Here is a 14,645-nt window from a genome sequence, read left to right on the forward strand (position 1 = left end):
AGGACCTTGATATTCCTAGAAAGGTGTTTTCTTAGGTTATTTTTTCCATTAGTGGTTTTTCTACTTTCACAATGATCCTATGTCCCAACCCCGTTGACTGTGGAGGACCCATTGTATCAGTTTGTATGTCAGATTCGGCATCCTCCAACAAATCCACTGTTTTATTTGGAAAACTTTGATCAGGGAGGGCAAGCAGCTTCCTTTTGGAAGAGTGGGACTGAAAGCCTTCAGTTTGCTGAAGGAGTTTATCACACGAAGGAGATTGGGAGTTTATCCCGTGAATATCCCAGAAAAATCGTGTAACTATGTGAAATGCTTTCACTTGATGTTGCACAAAACTGCCACTAAAGTGGTCACAAAGAAGCATTAACGCACATCTTTTTACTTTCAGGATTTCAGCGACAATGCATTTTCGATAGCACTATTTGCGAATTGCGTGTGATATTCACACAATTACTTGCCATTTTCACTTTGTTTGTGGGATGCTTTAAAAGTGCTTCATTCTCTCTTTAATGCCTAAATTAGTCCCAGTGTGATAAACTCAAAAGTTTACAAGCAATATGTGCAAGAAGCTAAAGCAAGACAGCTCTTAAAGATGCATGTAACACAATGTGTGGGATGCCCTTGAAGGTTTCTTTCCAACCACAATGAAAAGAGTTTAAAATAAGAGAAGAAAGAAAAGAATCATCCAGACCAACAACTATACCCTGACTGGACTAAAGTTGATGATTTGTGTATTTATTTCTCAAACAGAATAGAAGCATAATCAAAATCAGTGTGGCTCTTGTATTTAAAAAATAAAATCATGAGCAGCAAACATGCTGGAGAAAACTGAAATGAAAAGTCCATGATCATGACTTATTTCTTTATGGTTTAAAATATCCACCTTTTAAAATGGGATAAGAAACCTGTCAACCTGTTTATAAACTACTACTCTCAATACCATCTTTTTAAAATCATCTTTTCCCTGATGAAGAAGCCAGTGGAAAGAACTTCAAAAGCTTGCATGATGTGTTTTGCACATTTTGGTTGGCTAGTGAAGGTACCCCGCTCTTTTGGAGATTTTGGATTTTGCTTTACTCTCCTTAGAGTTTCAGCATCAACCAGACTGGCTAAAGCAGATGATGGGAACTGCAGTCACAGAGAGATAGCCCTGTTTAAGAAAGTTTTTTCACAAAGTGACTTACCAGTAATAAAAAAATATTTTTAAAAATGCCAACAATCTAAAGGTATAATAAAAAGAGTGGATTTATAAAATTGAGTGAAGTTTACAAAATTGGTGTGAATGAATTCTTGTCCAGGTGACTGACCAAAGTAAACACCCATGTTTTCTACCTAGTTGCCCTTCTTTGGTTGCAGGAGCTTCTTCTCCCTCTTTCATCATTACCTAATCTTCAGCAGTAATAGTGACTTAGCATTTTGAGGCACACCCTTCTCCTTTTGACCTTTCCAGCTTCCTTAGTTTTAAGAAGTTCATACTGTGGTTTTCAGCACTTTAAGAAACATGCTTTTCTCGTTCTAATTTGTGCAACAGGTTAAGAACGAAAGATTTCCAGGTACATCTACAGTGCAGAAATAATGCAGGGTTGCTCCACCTCAAGTGCTGTAGTGCAGTTAAATGGTGTCCAACTGCTCATTTACACAGTGTAGATGCACACTAAGATGCCTGTACTAACAGACTGTGACATCTATAACAATGGTGCCAAATTGGCTTTTGAGGTGTATCTTCATTCATCCCCTTTAAGCTGTATAGAAATGTAAATGCTATTGCTAAATGGGCAAAGGGGCAGGCAGTAAAGTTTTCCCCTCAAACACATTTAAGATATTTAATCCCTTTGAATATATATAGTTGGATCTCCAATCTGAGGCTTTGACTTTTGTGGATTTGATTATTTCTCAAGTTGATCAATAGTTCTCTCTAGGAATCTCTACACCCTCCAATGCAAGTCTGCTGGAAGTTGACCATAAAGTTGCACAGGAGGACCTACAGATTATTAGAGAAAACACTTATCTAGGCATTTGTTGGTGCTTCAGTGTGATTCTGTGATTAACTTCTGGCAGATGTTGGCCACAGAATTACGCAGAAGGACCTAGATATTCCTAGAGAGGCATTCTCTTGGTTATTTTTTTTTCAATTTCTTGTTTTTCTCCTTTCACAGGGATCCTGTGTCCCAACCCCAGTGACTATGGCGGATCCACTATATCAACTTGTATGTCAAATTCAGCATTTTATTTGGAAAACTTTTATCAGGGAGGGCAAGCTGCTGCCTTTTAGAGAGTGTAACTGAAAGCCCTCAGTTTGATGAAGGAGTTTATCACACAAAGGAGATAAGGAGTTTATCCCATGAATATCCTGGAAAAATCACATAATTACACAAAACAATTTCACATGACGTCGCACAAAACCCGCCATTAAAGTGGTCACAAAGCAGCATTAACATGCATCTTTTTACTTTCGGAATTTCAGCGACAATGCATTTCTGATATCACTTTATTTGTGGAATTGTGTGTGATATTCACACAATTATTTATTTATTTACAGTATTTATACCCCGCCCTTCAGCCCTAAAGGCTCTCAGAGCAGCTTACAATTATTATTATTTTTAATAAGACGGTTTTTGGTTGCAAAATATCCAGCTTTTAGAAGGGGATAAGAAACCTGTTAACCCTTTTATGAACTACTACTCTCATTAACATCTTTTAAAAATAATCTTTTGCCTGATCAAGAAGCAAATGGAACTTGGAAAACATGCATGATGTGTTTTAAGCATTTTGGTTGGTCAGTGAAGATACCACTTTTTTGGAGATTTGGGATTTTGCTTTACTCTCATTAGAGTTTCACCATTAACCAGACTGGCTAAAGCAGATGGTGGGAACTGCAGTCACAGTGGGACAGTGATGTTTAAAAAAGTTTTTTTCACAAAGTGACACACAAGTAATAAAAAAAAATTAAGAATGTCTGCAATCTAAACGTACAACAAAAAGATTAGATTTATAAAATTCAGTGAATTTACAAAATCAACATGAATGAATTCATACCCTGGTGACTGACAGAAGTAAACACCCATATTTTTTTCCTAGTTGCCCTTCTTTGGTTGCAGAAGCTTCTCCCTCTTTCATCATTAGCTAATCTTCAACAGTAATAGTGACTTAGCATTTTGAGGCACACCCTTCTCCTTTTGACCTTTCCTGCTTCCTTAGTTTTAAGGAGTTCATACTGTGGTTTTCAGCACTTTAAGAAACATGCTTTTCTCCTTCTAATTTGTGCAACAGGTTAGGAACAACAGATTTCCAGGTGCATCTACAGTGCAGAAATAATGCAATGTTGTGCCACTTTAAGTTCTGTAGTGCAGTTAAATGGTGTCAGACTGCTTTATTTACATGGTGTAGATGCACACTAAGATGCCTGTACTAACAGACTGTGACATCTATAACAATGGTGCCACGTTGGCTTTTGAGGTGTATCTTCATTCATCCCCTTGTCAGGCCTGCGTACAGCAACTAATCCCATGGGTACTTGCTTTTTTAAAAAATGGAACTTATTTCAGAATGCTAGGGCTCAAGTACTGGAAAGTCTCAAGTAATTACAAAGAGAACTTTTTTTCTGATCAAGTAAAGAAAGGTATTTTAATAAGGAAAAACCTGTATGCCGAAAATATCATACACAGAGCAGGCTTAGATTCAGAATCAGGAGGAGTGAAGATCAGAGGAGGAACATTAATAGCTTAAAATAAGCAGATGTCAAAATACAATTAGCAGAAACCAACAAAGACCTGGAGCAATTATTGAAGAAGATCAAAGATCAAAGTGCTAGAAGGTAGGGTTAATGATGAAGGTTACAAAAACAAAAAATAATAGTTATTATTTACAGAACCATTATAGGAATAATAATAATAAATAAAATTTTTATTTTTATACCGCCCTTCCAAAGATCAGGGCGGTTAACAACATAATATCAATAAAAACACAACATATACAACAAAGTTAAAACAAATGCACAGAAACAGAATAAAAAACAGAATAAAACCCCCGTTAGCCAGTCCTCTTTGCCACAGAAGAGGAAGGGAGGCCCACTGGACTTTAGTCGGGGAATGCAAGCTGAAATAGAAAGGTTTTTAGGTCCTTTCTAAATTGGGCCAGGGAGGTGGCCAAGCGGAGCTCTGTGGGCAGCGTGTTCCAAAGGACCAGGGCGGTGATGGAAAATGTCTTCCTCGCAGTGGAGGTCAACCTAGCCCCTGGCACCCTAAGTAGTTGCTGCCCAGATGTTCTGAGGGTGCGGGACGGAATGTACGGGGAGAGGCGGTCCTTCAGGTATCCTGGGCCCAAGCCACTTAGGGCTTTATAGGTCATCACCAACACCTTATATTGTGCCCGGAAGCGAATAGGCAGCCAATGCAGATCTTTGAGCACCGGTGTAATATGGCTGGCCCTGGATGTTCCAGTGACCAGCCTGGCTGCCATATTCTGTACCATTTGTAGCTTCCGGGTTTGGTATAAGGGTTGCCCCATGTAGAGTGCGTTGCAGAAATTCAATCTCGAGGTTACCAGAGCATGTACTACCGTTTCAAGGTCCCTCTGGGCCAGGTATGGGCGCAGCTGGCGAATAAGCCGAAGCTGATAACAGGTGTTCTTGACCGTCGCATTCACCTGAGCAGTCAGGTGAAGCGGCGAGTCAAGAAGCACCCCCAGACTGCGCACAGAGTCCTTCACAGGGAGCGTGACCCCGTTCAGGACAGGTGGAACTACCGCCATTCCTGGACCAGGGGAACCTATCACAAGTACCTCCGTTTTCTCTGGATTCAGTTTGAGTCGGTTTTCCCTCATCCAGCCCATTACTGACTCCAGGCACGCCACGAGAGGAGAGACGCCATCCTCAGTCACTGCATCAGTCGGAGACATAGAGAAGACTATTTGGGTGTCATCAGCGTACTGATAACCCGCGCCCCATGTCTCCGGATGATCTCTCCTAGCAGTTTCATGTAAATGTTAAATAGCATGGGAGACAGAATGGCTCCTTGAGGGACCCCAGTTTTAAGGGCCCTCTCATCGGAGCACACGTCTCCCAGCTGCACCATCTGGGACCTCCCGGAGAGGTAGGACCGGAACCACTGGAGCGCAGTGCCCCCGATTCCCACCTCTGCCAGGCGCCCCAGAAGGATACCATGGTCTATGGTATCGAAAGCCGCTGAGATGTCCAAGACCACCAACAGGGACACGCTTCCCCTGTCAATGCCCAGACGGAGATCATCGACCAAGGCGACCATGGCCGTCTCAACCCCGTAACCCGCCCGGAAGCCAGTTTGAAATGGGTGCAGATAATCCGTTTCATCCAAGACCTGCCTGAAGCTGGATTGCAACTGCCCTCTCGATCACCTTTCCCAAAAATGGCAGCAGCGAGACTGGCCGATAATTGTTATGTACCAGGGGGTCGAGGGAGGGCTTTTTTAATAAAGGTTTTACTATGGCCAATTTTAGTTCAGATGGAAATTGCCCTTCCCTCAGAGATGTATTAATAATCCGGCGTAACAATAAAGTTACCGCCGGTCCCCCCTGGGCCGCTAGCCATGAGGGACAGGGATCGAGAGAGCAAGTTGTCTTCCGAACACTTCCGAGGATCTTGTCCACATCATCGGTACTTACCAACTCAAACTGATACAGTTTAAAGGAGTCCACGGATGCTCTGGACGCCTCTACCCTAGGTTCTGCTTGATTGTCGGTGTTAAGACCTTCGCTTATCCGAGAGGTTTTATCTGAGAAGAAGTTATTAAATTGGTCGCAGCAGGACTTAGAAGGTTCAAGGATCTGGTTCGGGGCAGGAGGGAGCTGAGTTAGCTCCCTGACCACCCTGAACAACTCTGCTGGACGCGACTCCGCGGACGCGACACGAGCACCATAGAACAAGTTCTTAGCTGCTCGTATCGCCTCTCCGTAGTCCTCTAACAGTTGGTCTAGGAGAGCCTTGTCGTCTAAGCGAAGGTGTTTCCGCCAACGGCACTCTAGCTGTTGCAGTTCCCGCTTCCTTGCCCGGAGATCTTCCGTATACCAGGGCTAAAAGAATTCATTGCCGATAATGAGAAAATTGAAATAGTAAAGAGTTCCTATACCTTAGATCAAACACTGATCAGAACAAAGACTGCAGTCAGAAATCAGAAGAAGAAATCAGAAGAAGACTAGGGCCTGATCCAAACTGGTGCTTTGTGCCAGCTTAGACATGTTGTAGGGTTGCCTGGGGGTGGAATGACCGCAGGCCCACAACCCTACTACATGGCGGTGGCATAACAATGGCAGTGTACATGGTGCACATGGGCACCACCATTGTGACATAAGTGCTGCGCAGTGTCTGCATGGCGCCATGCGTCGCTTGTAACGTCACGAGTGCGCCAATAGTGCACTCGCAATGACACTGCAGCATCGCACAAAGAACTCGGAAATTTGCTGGCGCACCATTTGGGGGCTGCGTCGTCCTTGAGGAGCAAAAATGGGCGCCAGCAGACTGCCATTTCTTGGCGGCCTGTCCCGCGCGCATGATTGGGAATGGCAGCGATGAAAGAATTGCCCAAGATCCTAAGGTGTATGGGCTCCCATGAGCTTGCAGGACCTGAACAGAGCAGGACTGGGAGGACAGGGTCCTGGAGCTGTCTCATCCACAGGATCACCATCAGTTGAGATAAATTTGAGGGTAGTTAACAAGAACAAGAAAAGATGATGCACAGCCACCCTGGATTATTATTATTCTATTTATTTATTTATATGCTGTTTTCCCCCCCCCCCCCCCCCCGAAATTAGAAAATAGAACTTTCAGATCAAATAGTGCCCATGATGATACCATCTTAGAGCAAGTGCTTTATGGGGAAAAAACACTAGGGTGGGGGAAAGATAATAGCTGCACTACATCATTTAACTGTTTAGATGCCCTCTGACTGAGAAAATCTTATGTTTGGTCATCTCTTGGAGCCATTTTTCTTTACTTGCACTTTGTTGTTGTTGTTAACCACCCCCGAGTCGATCTCGACAGTGACCCTGTGGATGAGACATCTCCAAGATTCTCTTACCACCACTATTCTCCTAAGTTCTTGCAGATTCATATCTTTGTCCTCCTGTGCCCTGAATCCATCCATCTAACGCTACCATCGCTACCATTGCTAGCACTACCAGCAGCAACCAAATCAATAAATGGTGGAGAGTTTCCCCTCTTAACAACCAGATACTTGATGCAGTGCCACCCTACTGCTAGACACCAAGTATTGGCAATTGCAGTGGGTCCAGGGGTCAATTTTCTGTTGTTGCAGCACTCTTGGTGGCAGAGGGTGGGCATGGTCTGTCAAAATAGTCAAGAAAAATGGAAATGATTGCAATTATACTTTCTGGTTTTTAAAAATTCTAGGAGGTGGTTGGAACTAAACAGTGCAAAGAGGGCACGGCAACATATTTAAAAGGTGAATTGTTGCTTTGTAAAGCTTCCAGGGGATGCTATTAACCTCCTTCCTCCTTTTATCAGAAAAGTGGTAATCTGGGAGTACGGAGGGACCAAGGGCCACAAATACCATTTTTGAAGGCCATATACTGGCCCAGGCTACAGCTAAGGCTTGTCCTGAGAAAGCTGAATAACATTTTATTTGAGTACTTATTTTTACCTTCACATGAGTTCATGACCTCAAGTTGTACTTGAGAGATAACAGGCACTTCAGAGTTTTATCACTTGCTTATCATACTTAAACATTATCTCCAATGTACTGCATGATGTTCTTCAGTCTCTTTATTACCAATCTATTACTTTGTTGTTGTTATTGTGTGCCCTCAAGTCCTTTCTGACGTATGGTGGCCCTAAGGCAAATCTATCATGGGGTTTTATTACGGTACTTATTTGAGCAAATAACAGTTCAATCACTTTTAAGCTTAGGCACAATGGTACATGAAAAGGAATGAAACTAAAGGAACCTTATGCACAAGTCAAAAGTCAGTTTGAAAGGGACCCACCTATGTGGACAGAGACTTTGCTTTAAAAAAAATAAAATGTAGAGCTTTTCTGTGTATCTTGTTTTGAAATAAAGAGAATATTAATCAAGTGTATCACATAAAATAAGTGGGTTATATAATATATGCCCGCCTTCTCTCAACTAGATAAGTATTTTATCTTGTGTGTGCCTTCAAGTCATTTTCAACGTATGACAACTCTAAGGCAAACATCACTATCACAAGATTTTCTTGGCAAGATTTCTCAAGAGAGAGTTTGCTGTTGCCTCCTCTGAGACATGTTGTGCAGATTCGTATACCCATACACATATTCCCCCCCCAAAGAGCCATGACACCCAATATACTCTTGCAGACAAAGGTGATAAGTACACAAGGCAAACTCTCAGATATCCTGTTTCAGAATAACACAAACAGTCTAGTGACATGTCATAGCCACAACAATAAACACACTGACCAGCTTTTAAAATAATGGAAAGCATGTGGGTTTTTTTTATGTTGTTGTCTGAATTCATGGGTTATCTCTAGTTCTCCCTGCAGCTGCACACAGGAGGTCACATAAGGAGCAAGAGGGAAACAAACTAGAAATGAGGAAAACAAACTGGTCATGCAGTCATTTTTCAGAGAAGTAGCTTTGTTAGTCTCTTGCAACATACAGAAGAGGAAGGGGGGGGGGAGAGAAATGTGACAGCACCCTTAAGACTAGCTGGTTTTTAATTTGGCATGGGCTTTTGTGAACATAAATCCTCTTCGGATGTAGTTGTTGTCAACTGTTGTCAAGTTGACTCTGACTTATGGCAACCCTATAAATGAGAGACCTGCAAGTCACACTGTTATCAACAGTCCTGCTCAGGTCTTGCAGACTCCAGACTGTGGCTTCTTTGATTGAATCAATCCATCTGGAATGCAATCTTTCTCTTTTCCTACAGCCTTCCATCTTTGCCAAGCCTTATTGTCTTTTCTAGTGAGCCATGTCTTCTCATAATATGGCCAAAGTATGACAGTCTCAGCATCATCTTGGCTTCTAGGGAGAGTTCAGCCTTGATTTGCTCTAGCACCCATTTATTTGTCTTTTTAGCAGTCCCCAGTATCTTCTCCAGAACCACATTTATTTATTTTTTCCCACATATGTTTAACACATCAATAAAAGAAAAAAGCAACATCAACTACAATAACAAAACAATAACAGGAAAAATATCACAAAATCCCAAACAAACAGAGGATATACAGTATACTTAAAAAGAAAACACATAAACAGTAAAAAATGACTTCCTGCCTCTATCCTTTGGCTGTTATTAATAATTTAATGGTATACAATTACTTTTACTTAAGGAAGCAAACATTTAAATACATTTCCTCTATTTTATTTGACTTATATTCTTAATTAACGTAACATTACTTTACAGATGATTGGGTTCATGATAATGACTCCATATCAAGATCCCAATTTTCACAGATAGGTTTGTTTGTTTAGTATTATTCTAAAGCTTGTATTGCAATGGGTCCACAGTTTGAGTTTAAATAGTCAATCATATCTGTCCAGTCTTTTATGAATTCCTTAATTGATCTGTTCCTGATCAATGATGATATGGCCAAAATACAAAAGCTTCAATTTGATCATCTTGACATCAAGGCAGTTAAAGTGGTCTCACATTGTATTATTTATGCAATATGTTTTGGACCAAAGACTTTTACCATGTATGGAGTGGAAAATGCCAAATGTCCAATCTGGATTCAAGAAAGGAAGAGGCACTGGGGGAGTGCATCTACCCTGTGGAAATAATGTACTTGGCACCATTTTAACTGCTGTGGTTCCCTCCTACAGAATCCTGAGATTTGTAGTTTTGTGAGGCTAAAGAGCTCATAAAGCTACAGATACCAGGATTCCTTAGGATGGAGCTACAGCACTTAAAGTGCTGTAAACCTGTGCATTATTTATAAGGCAGTGTGGTGTAGTGGTTTGAGTGTTGGACCTTGACTCTGGAGACCAGGGTTTGAATCCCAGCTTGGCCATGAAACCCATTGGGTGATGCTGGTCAAGTCACTCTCTCAGCCTCCAAGGATGGCAATGGCAAGCCTCCTCTGAACAAATCTTGCCAAGAAAACCCAATTTAAGGGTTGCCATAAGTCAGAAACAACTTGAAGGCACACAACAACCAAAGAGGCACCCATGACTTGGAAGATCAGAGTTTAAGTCCCTGCTGGGCCAGGAAAACTCATTAGGTGACCTTGGGCGAGTCACACACTCTCAACCCCAGAAAACCTAATTACAGTGGGACCTTGTTATCCGCTGGAGTTTGGTTCCAGGATCCCCCTTGGATAACAAAATCTGTGGATGCTCAAGTCCCATTAAATATAACAGCAGAGGAAAATTGTATCCCTTATATAAAATGGAAAATCAAGGTTTGCTATTTGGAATTTGTACTTTTTAAAAATATTTTCAAGCTCTGGATGCTTGAATCCATGAGTGAAAAATCCGTGGATAAGGAGGGCCAACTGTATAGGTTCACCATAAGCCCAGGGTGACCAGAGGTCCTCCTTTTCCAGGACATGTCTTCCAGTTCAGCCTTCTCTCCAGGAGGAATTCCAAAATATCATCCATTTGGAGCATGATTAAGAAGTTGGGATGTATATTCCTACAAGTGTGTCCGGCTTTTATTTGGCCATGCCCTACATTTCCCCCCAAAGTCCTACATTTTGCAGTGCCATGATGCCCTCCTTGGTGGTGAGGACATCTCCAGTCATCCTGCATGAGTCAGAAACAACTTGGGAGACACACAAAGGCCTCCTTTCTGGGCAAGAAGAGTGAACATCAACAAAAAAAGGTTATTCCCAGATTTAACAAGCTGAAACCCACCATCCAGGGCCAGCATGGTATAGTGTTTGAGTGCTGAACTCTGGAGATCAGGATTCAAATCCTTGCTTGTCCATGGAAACCCATTGGGTGATCTTGGCCAAGTGCTTCTCCAAACTGTCCCCTGTAAGAGATTTTAGACTTCAGCTCCCAGGAGCCTCAGCCATGTTGGCCAAGAGTCTGGGATTCTGGGAGCTGAAGTCCAAAACCCCTTAAAAAGCACAGTTTGGGGACTACTGTATTACAGGATCTTTAGCAATGCTTTTTTTTTTTTGCACCAGTGTATATGCACCTGAGGAAGTAGACCAGTGGTCCAAACTGTTCCCTTTAAGAGCTTTTGGACTTCATCTCCCAGAAGCCTCAGCCATGTTGGCCAATGGTCTGGGATTCTGGGAGCTGAAGTCCGAAATTACTTAAAGGGCACAGTTTGGGGAACCACTGGTTCTTATTCTAATGATGGTATTGCTTTGGCTCCCCAGTTAGTCAGTCATGGCTGTTTAGGATAGGTTCGCCTTAGGGCAGCCATACATTGGTTCATCAACATCAACACTACTAACAAGCCACCTTTAGAAAGGGGTACTTAAAATGGCCCCTCCCTCCTCAACAGCCTTGAGCAAAGCGTCCTAAAATGGCGGGCGGGGGAGAGAGAGAGAGAGAGAGAGAGAGAGAGAGAGGAGGAGGAGGAAAGGGGGCGGAGTCGCACAGTAGCCAATGGCGGGAGGGCCTGGGCCGGCGTTGCTAGGAGACGGGCATCACCAACAGCCCTGGGCCGGAGGAGCATCTTCCAAGATGGAGGCCGGGAAGGGGCCCGCGCGTCGCCCAGCAACCCCGCAGCATAAAGCCGAGCTGGAAGTGAGGTGCAAAGAAGGGGGGCTCAGGCCGGGAGAGGACGTGCAAGGCAACGGAGGAGGAAGTAGTAGGGGAGCATGTCTGTGTGGAAAGGCCTGCTGTTCACTGCCCTACCGACTCATGGTGTCACTCGAACTGTCCCCTTTAAGAGATTTTGGACTTCACCTCCCAGAAGCCTCAGCCATGTTGGCAAATAGCATGGGATTCTGGGAGCTGGAGTCCAAAATTCCCCTAAAGAACACAGTTTGGGGACCACTGCATTATTACAGGATCCTTAGCAATGTTCTTTTCTTTTTTTGCACTATATGCATCTGAGGAAGTAGACCAGTGGACTCATGTCCATCTAACTTTGAGTAAGCCACACTCACAGGGCAGCTAGGAAAGAAAGAAAAGGATATTTAGAAAATATCCTAAAATGCAAAGATATACACCTGAGCAAGGAAGTTAGAATCCTAGAGTGATTCCCAAACTCTGTTTAGGACTTAAGAAATCAGTAATAAAACTTTTATTTATACCCCGCTTTTCTGTAATAAAACAATCAAAGCAACTTCAGCTCCCAGAATCCCCACCCATTGGCTACGATGGCTGAGGCTTCTGGGAGCTGAAGTCCAAAACATCTGGAAGACTTGACCTTGAGAATCTCTAATCCAAGTCATTCTATTCCCTACAATTAAAGAAAGGACTCTCTTCCCTCTTTTCCACTTAACTTTGATTAAGCCAGGTTCACAGAGCAGCTATGAAAGAATGAGAAAAGATCCTGAAATGGAAAGAGATACACAGCTGAGCATGAAAGTTAGAATCACCCAAGCCATTGTATTCCCTCTTGCCACATATGGATGCAAGAGCTGGACAGTTAAGGAAAGATATGAAGAAAATCAACGTATTTGTCAGAACAGTAAACTCAAGAGTTTTTGTGCAAGCAATGAGTCTTGTATGATGAACCAGACCAGAACTTTAGTGAAGTCACAAAACCAGGTATCCACTATTCAGCGTTTAAGCTGGAACTGCCCCCAAAAGCCCAAACAGTACATTAAAAACCCAACCAACAACTCCACCCCTCTACTTTATAGTTCCCCTCCTGTTATTCCCATGAACTAATTCCCCCACTAACTAACCCACCTTTTCTAACCAGGCCAAGCCATACCAAGCTATCCCTAACTCCCCTTCACGTTCCAAGCCACTGCAAAACAGTTCTCCAGGCACTACAGCAAAGCAGCCAAACAAAACTACAACAGCATTCTAAGCACACTAACCCCAACCCATCATCCCCATACAAAACACAGTATATTTATTGACAGAACCAACCAATTAAGCTTGGTTCTGACAGTATTCAAGATCTGGTGCTGGAGAAGAGCACTGAGGATACCATGGACAGCCAAGAAGTCAAACAAATGGGTCCTAGAACAGATCAAACCAGAAATCTTTCTGGAAGCCAAGATGATTAGACTAAGGCTGTCGTACTTTGGCCACACATCATGGGAAGGCTAGGAAAGGTAGAGGGAAGCTTACTGTTGAACATAAAGAAAACAAAGATAGTAACCACGGAGAATTTACACAGATTAAACTTAGACAATGAGGAAATAGAAATAGCAAAAGAGTTCTCATACCTAGGGTCAAACATTCATTGGAGAGTGGACTGCAGTCAAGAAATCATAAAAAGACTAAGAATTGGGAGAGCAGCTCTGAAAGGATTAGGAAAGGTCCTAAAATGCAAAGATGCATAACTCAGCACAAAAGTTAGAATCATACAAGCCGTTGTATTCCCTATTAACATGTATAAATGTGAGAGCTGGACAGTTAAGAATGAAGATAGGAAGAAAATTAATTCATTTGATACGTGGTGCCTGAAAAGAGTGCTGAGGATCCCGTGGACAGCCAAAAAGACAAACAAATGGGTCCTAGAACAGATCAAGACAGAACTCTACCTGGAAGCCAGGATGATAACATTGAGGTTGTTGTACTTTGGCCTCATTATTGATCAAGAACAGATCAGTAGAGGAATTCAGTAAAGACTAGGCAAATCTGATTGACTATTTAAACTCATACTAGGGAACCATAGCAATACAAGCCTTAGAGTAAGAATAATCAAACTTATGAGTGTGAAATTTGGAATCTTAGTAAGGACTAACTGCTAGAACATGGCCACATAGCCTGAAAAACCCACAAAAAACTATGGATGCCGGCCATGAAAGCCTTTGGCTTTACATTACTAAGGACTCATTATCAAGACCCAATAACCTGTAAAATAATGTGAAGTTAATTAAGAATATAACTTGAATAAAATGGAGGAAATGGATTTAAATTTAAAAGGGATACGAGATCTGGGCAATTATAGCAGGCTATTAGCCACACCCCAGCAGGGCAAAAGGCGTTCCTTACAGCCAAGTGGATACCTCACTGGTGAAGACTCGAGCTGGACAATTAAGAAAATGGGTGAGAAGAAATTCTTCCTATCTTCCATTCAAGATGTGATGCTGGAGAAGAGTGCTGAGGATATTGTGGACATCCAAAAAGATGAATAAATGAGTCCCAGAACAGATCAAGCCTGAACTTTCCCAGGAAGTCAAGATGATAAAGTTGAGGGTCTTGTACTTCGTACACATCATGAGAAGGCAGGAATCATTGGAAAAGACAATAATATGGTCTCTTGCAACTATAGGATTCTATGTCTGTGAAAAGAAGACTACATTCCACATGGATAGACTCAGTCTGAGAAAGTCACAGCCCAGAATTTACAGGAGCTAAGCAAGGCAGTGGGGGAGAGGGGATCTTGGAGATGTCACATCCACAAAGCCGCCATGAGTCAGGATCAGCTCTAGCTTGAACTCGGTGAGATCTGGGGTCCATCTACACTGTGTAAGTAAAGCAGTTTGGCACCCCTTGAAGTGCCATGACTCCATTCTACAGAATCCTGGGATCTGTAGTTTTGTCAGTCACCAGCTTTCTTTGGCAGAGAAGAAGAAATACTTTG

General features: G+C 42.5%; 2 protein-coding genes across 2 annotated transcripts in view; both read left to right on the forward strand.

Annotated features, from left to right (window-relative positions):
• The window catches only part of LOC121925493 (inositol 1,4,5-trisphosphate receptor interacting protein), a 60,244-nt gene extending 57,849 nt beyond the window's left edge, over window positions 1-2,395 (forward strand). Inside the window, exon 3 of the transcript XR_006102886.1 lies at window positions 2,160-2,395. The gene's annotated coding sequence lies outside the window, so the exon portion shown is untranslated. The remainder of the gene's footprint in view (window positions 1-2,159) is intronic.
• A 9,203-nt stretch (window positions 2,396-11,598) lies between these two features.
• The window catches only part of CFAP43 (cilia and flagella associated protein 43), a 76,405-nt gene continuing 73,358 nt past the window's right edge, over window positions 11,599-14,645 (forward strand). Inside the window, 1 exon segment of the mRNA XM_042457719.1 lies at window positions 11,599-11,682. Coding sequence (XP_042313653.1) covers window positions 11,615-11,682 — 68 coding nt within the window. The 5' untranslated portion in view covers window positions 11,599-11,614.

Source organism: Sceloporus undulatus, chromosome 3 (assembly GCF_019175285.1).
Source record: "Sceloporus undulatus isolate JIND9_A2432 ecotype Alabama chromosome 3, SceUnd_v1.1, whole genome shotgun sequence".
NCBI classification, from domain to species: Eukaryota; Metazoa; Chordata; class Lepidosauria; order Squamata; family Phrynosomatidae; genus Sceloporus; species Sceloporus undulatus.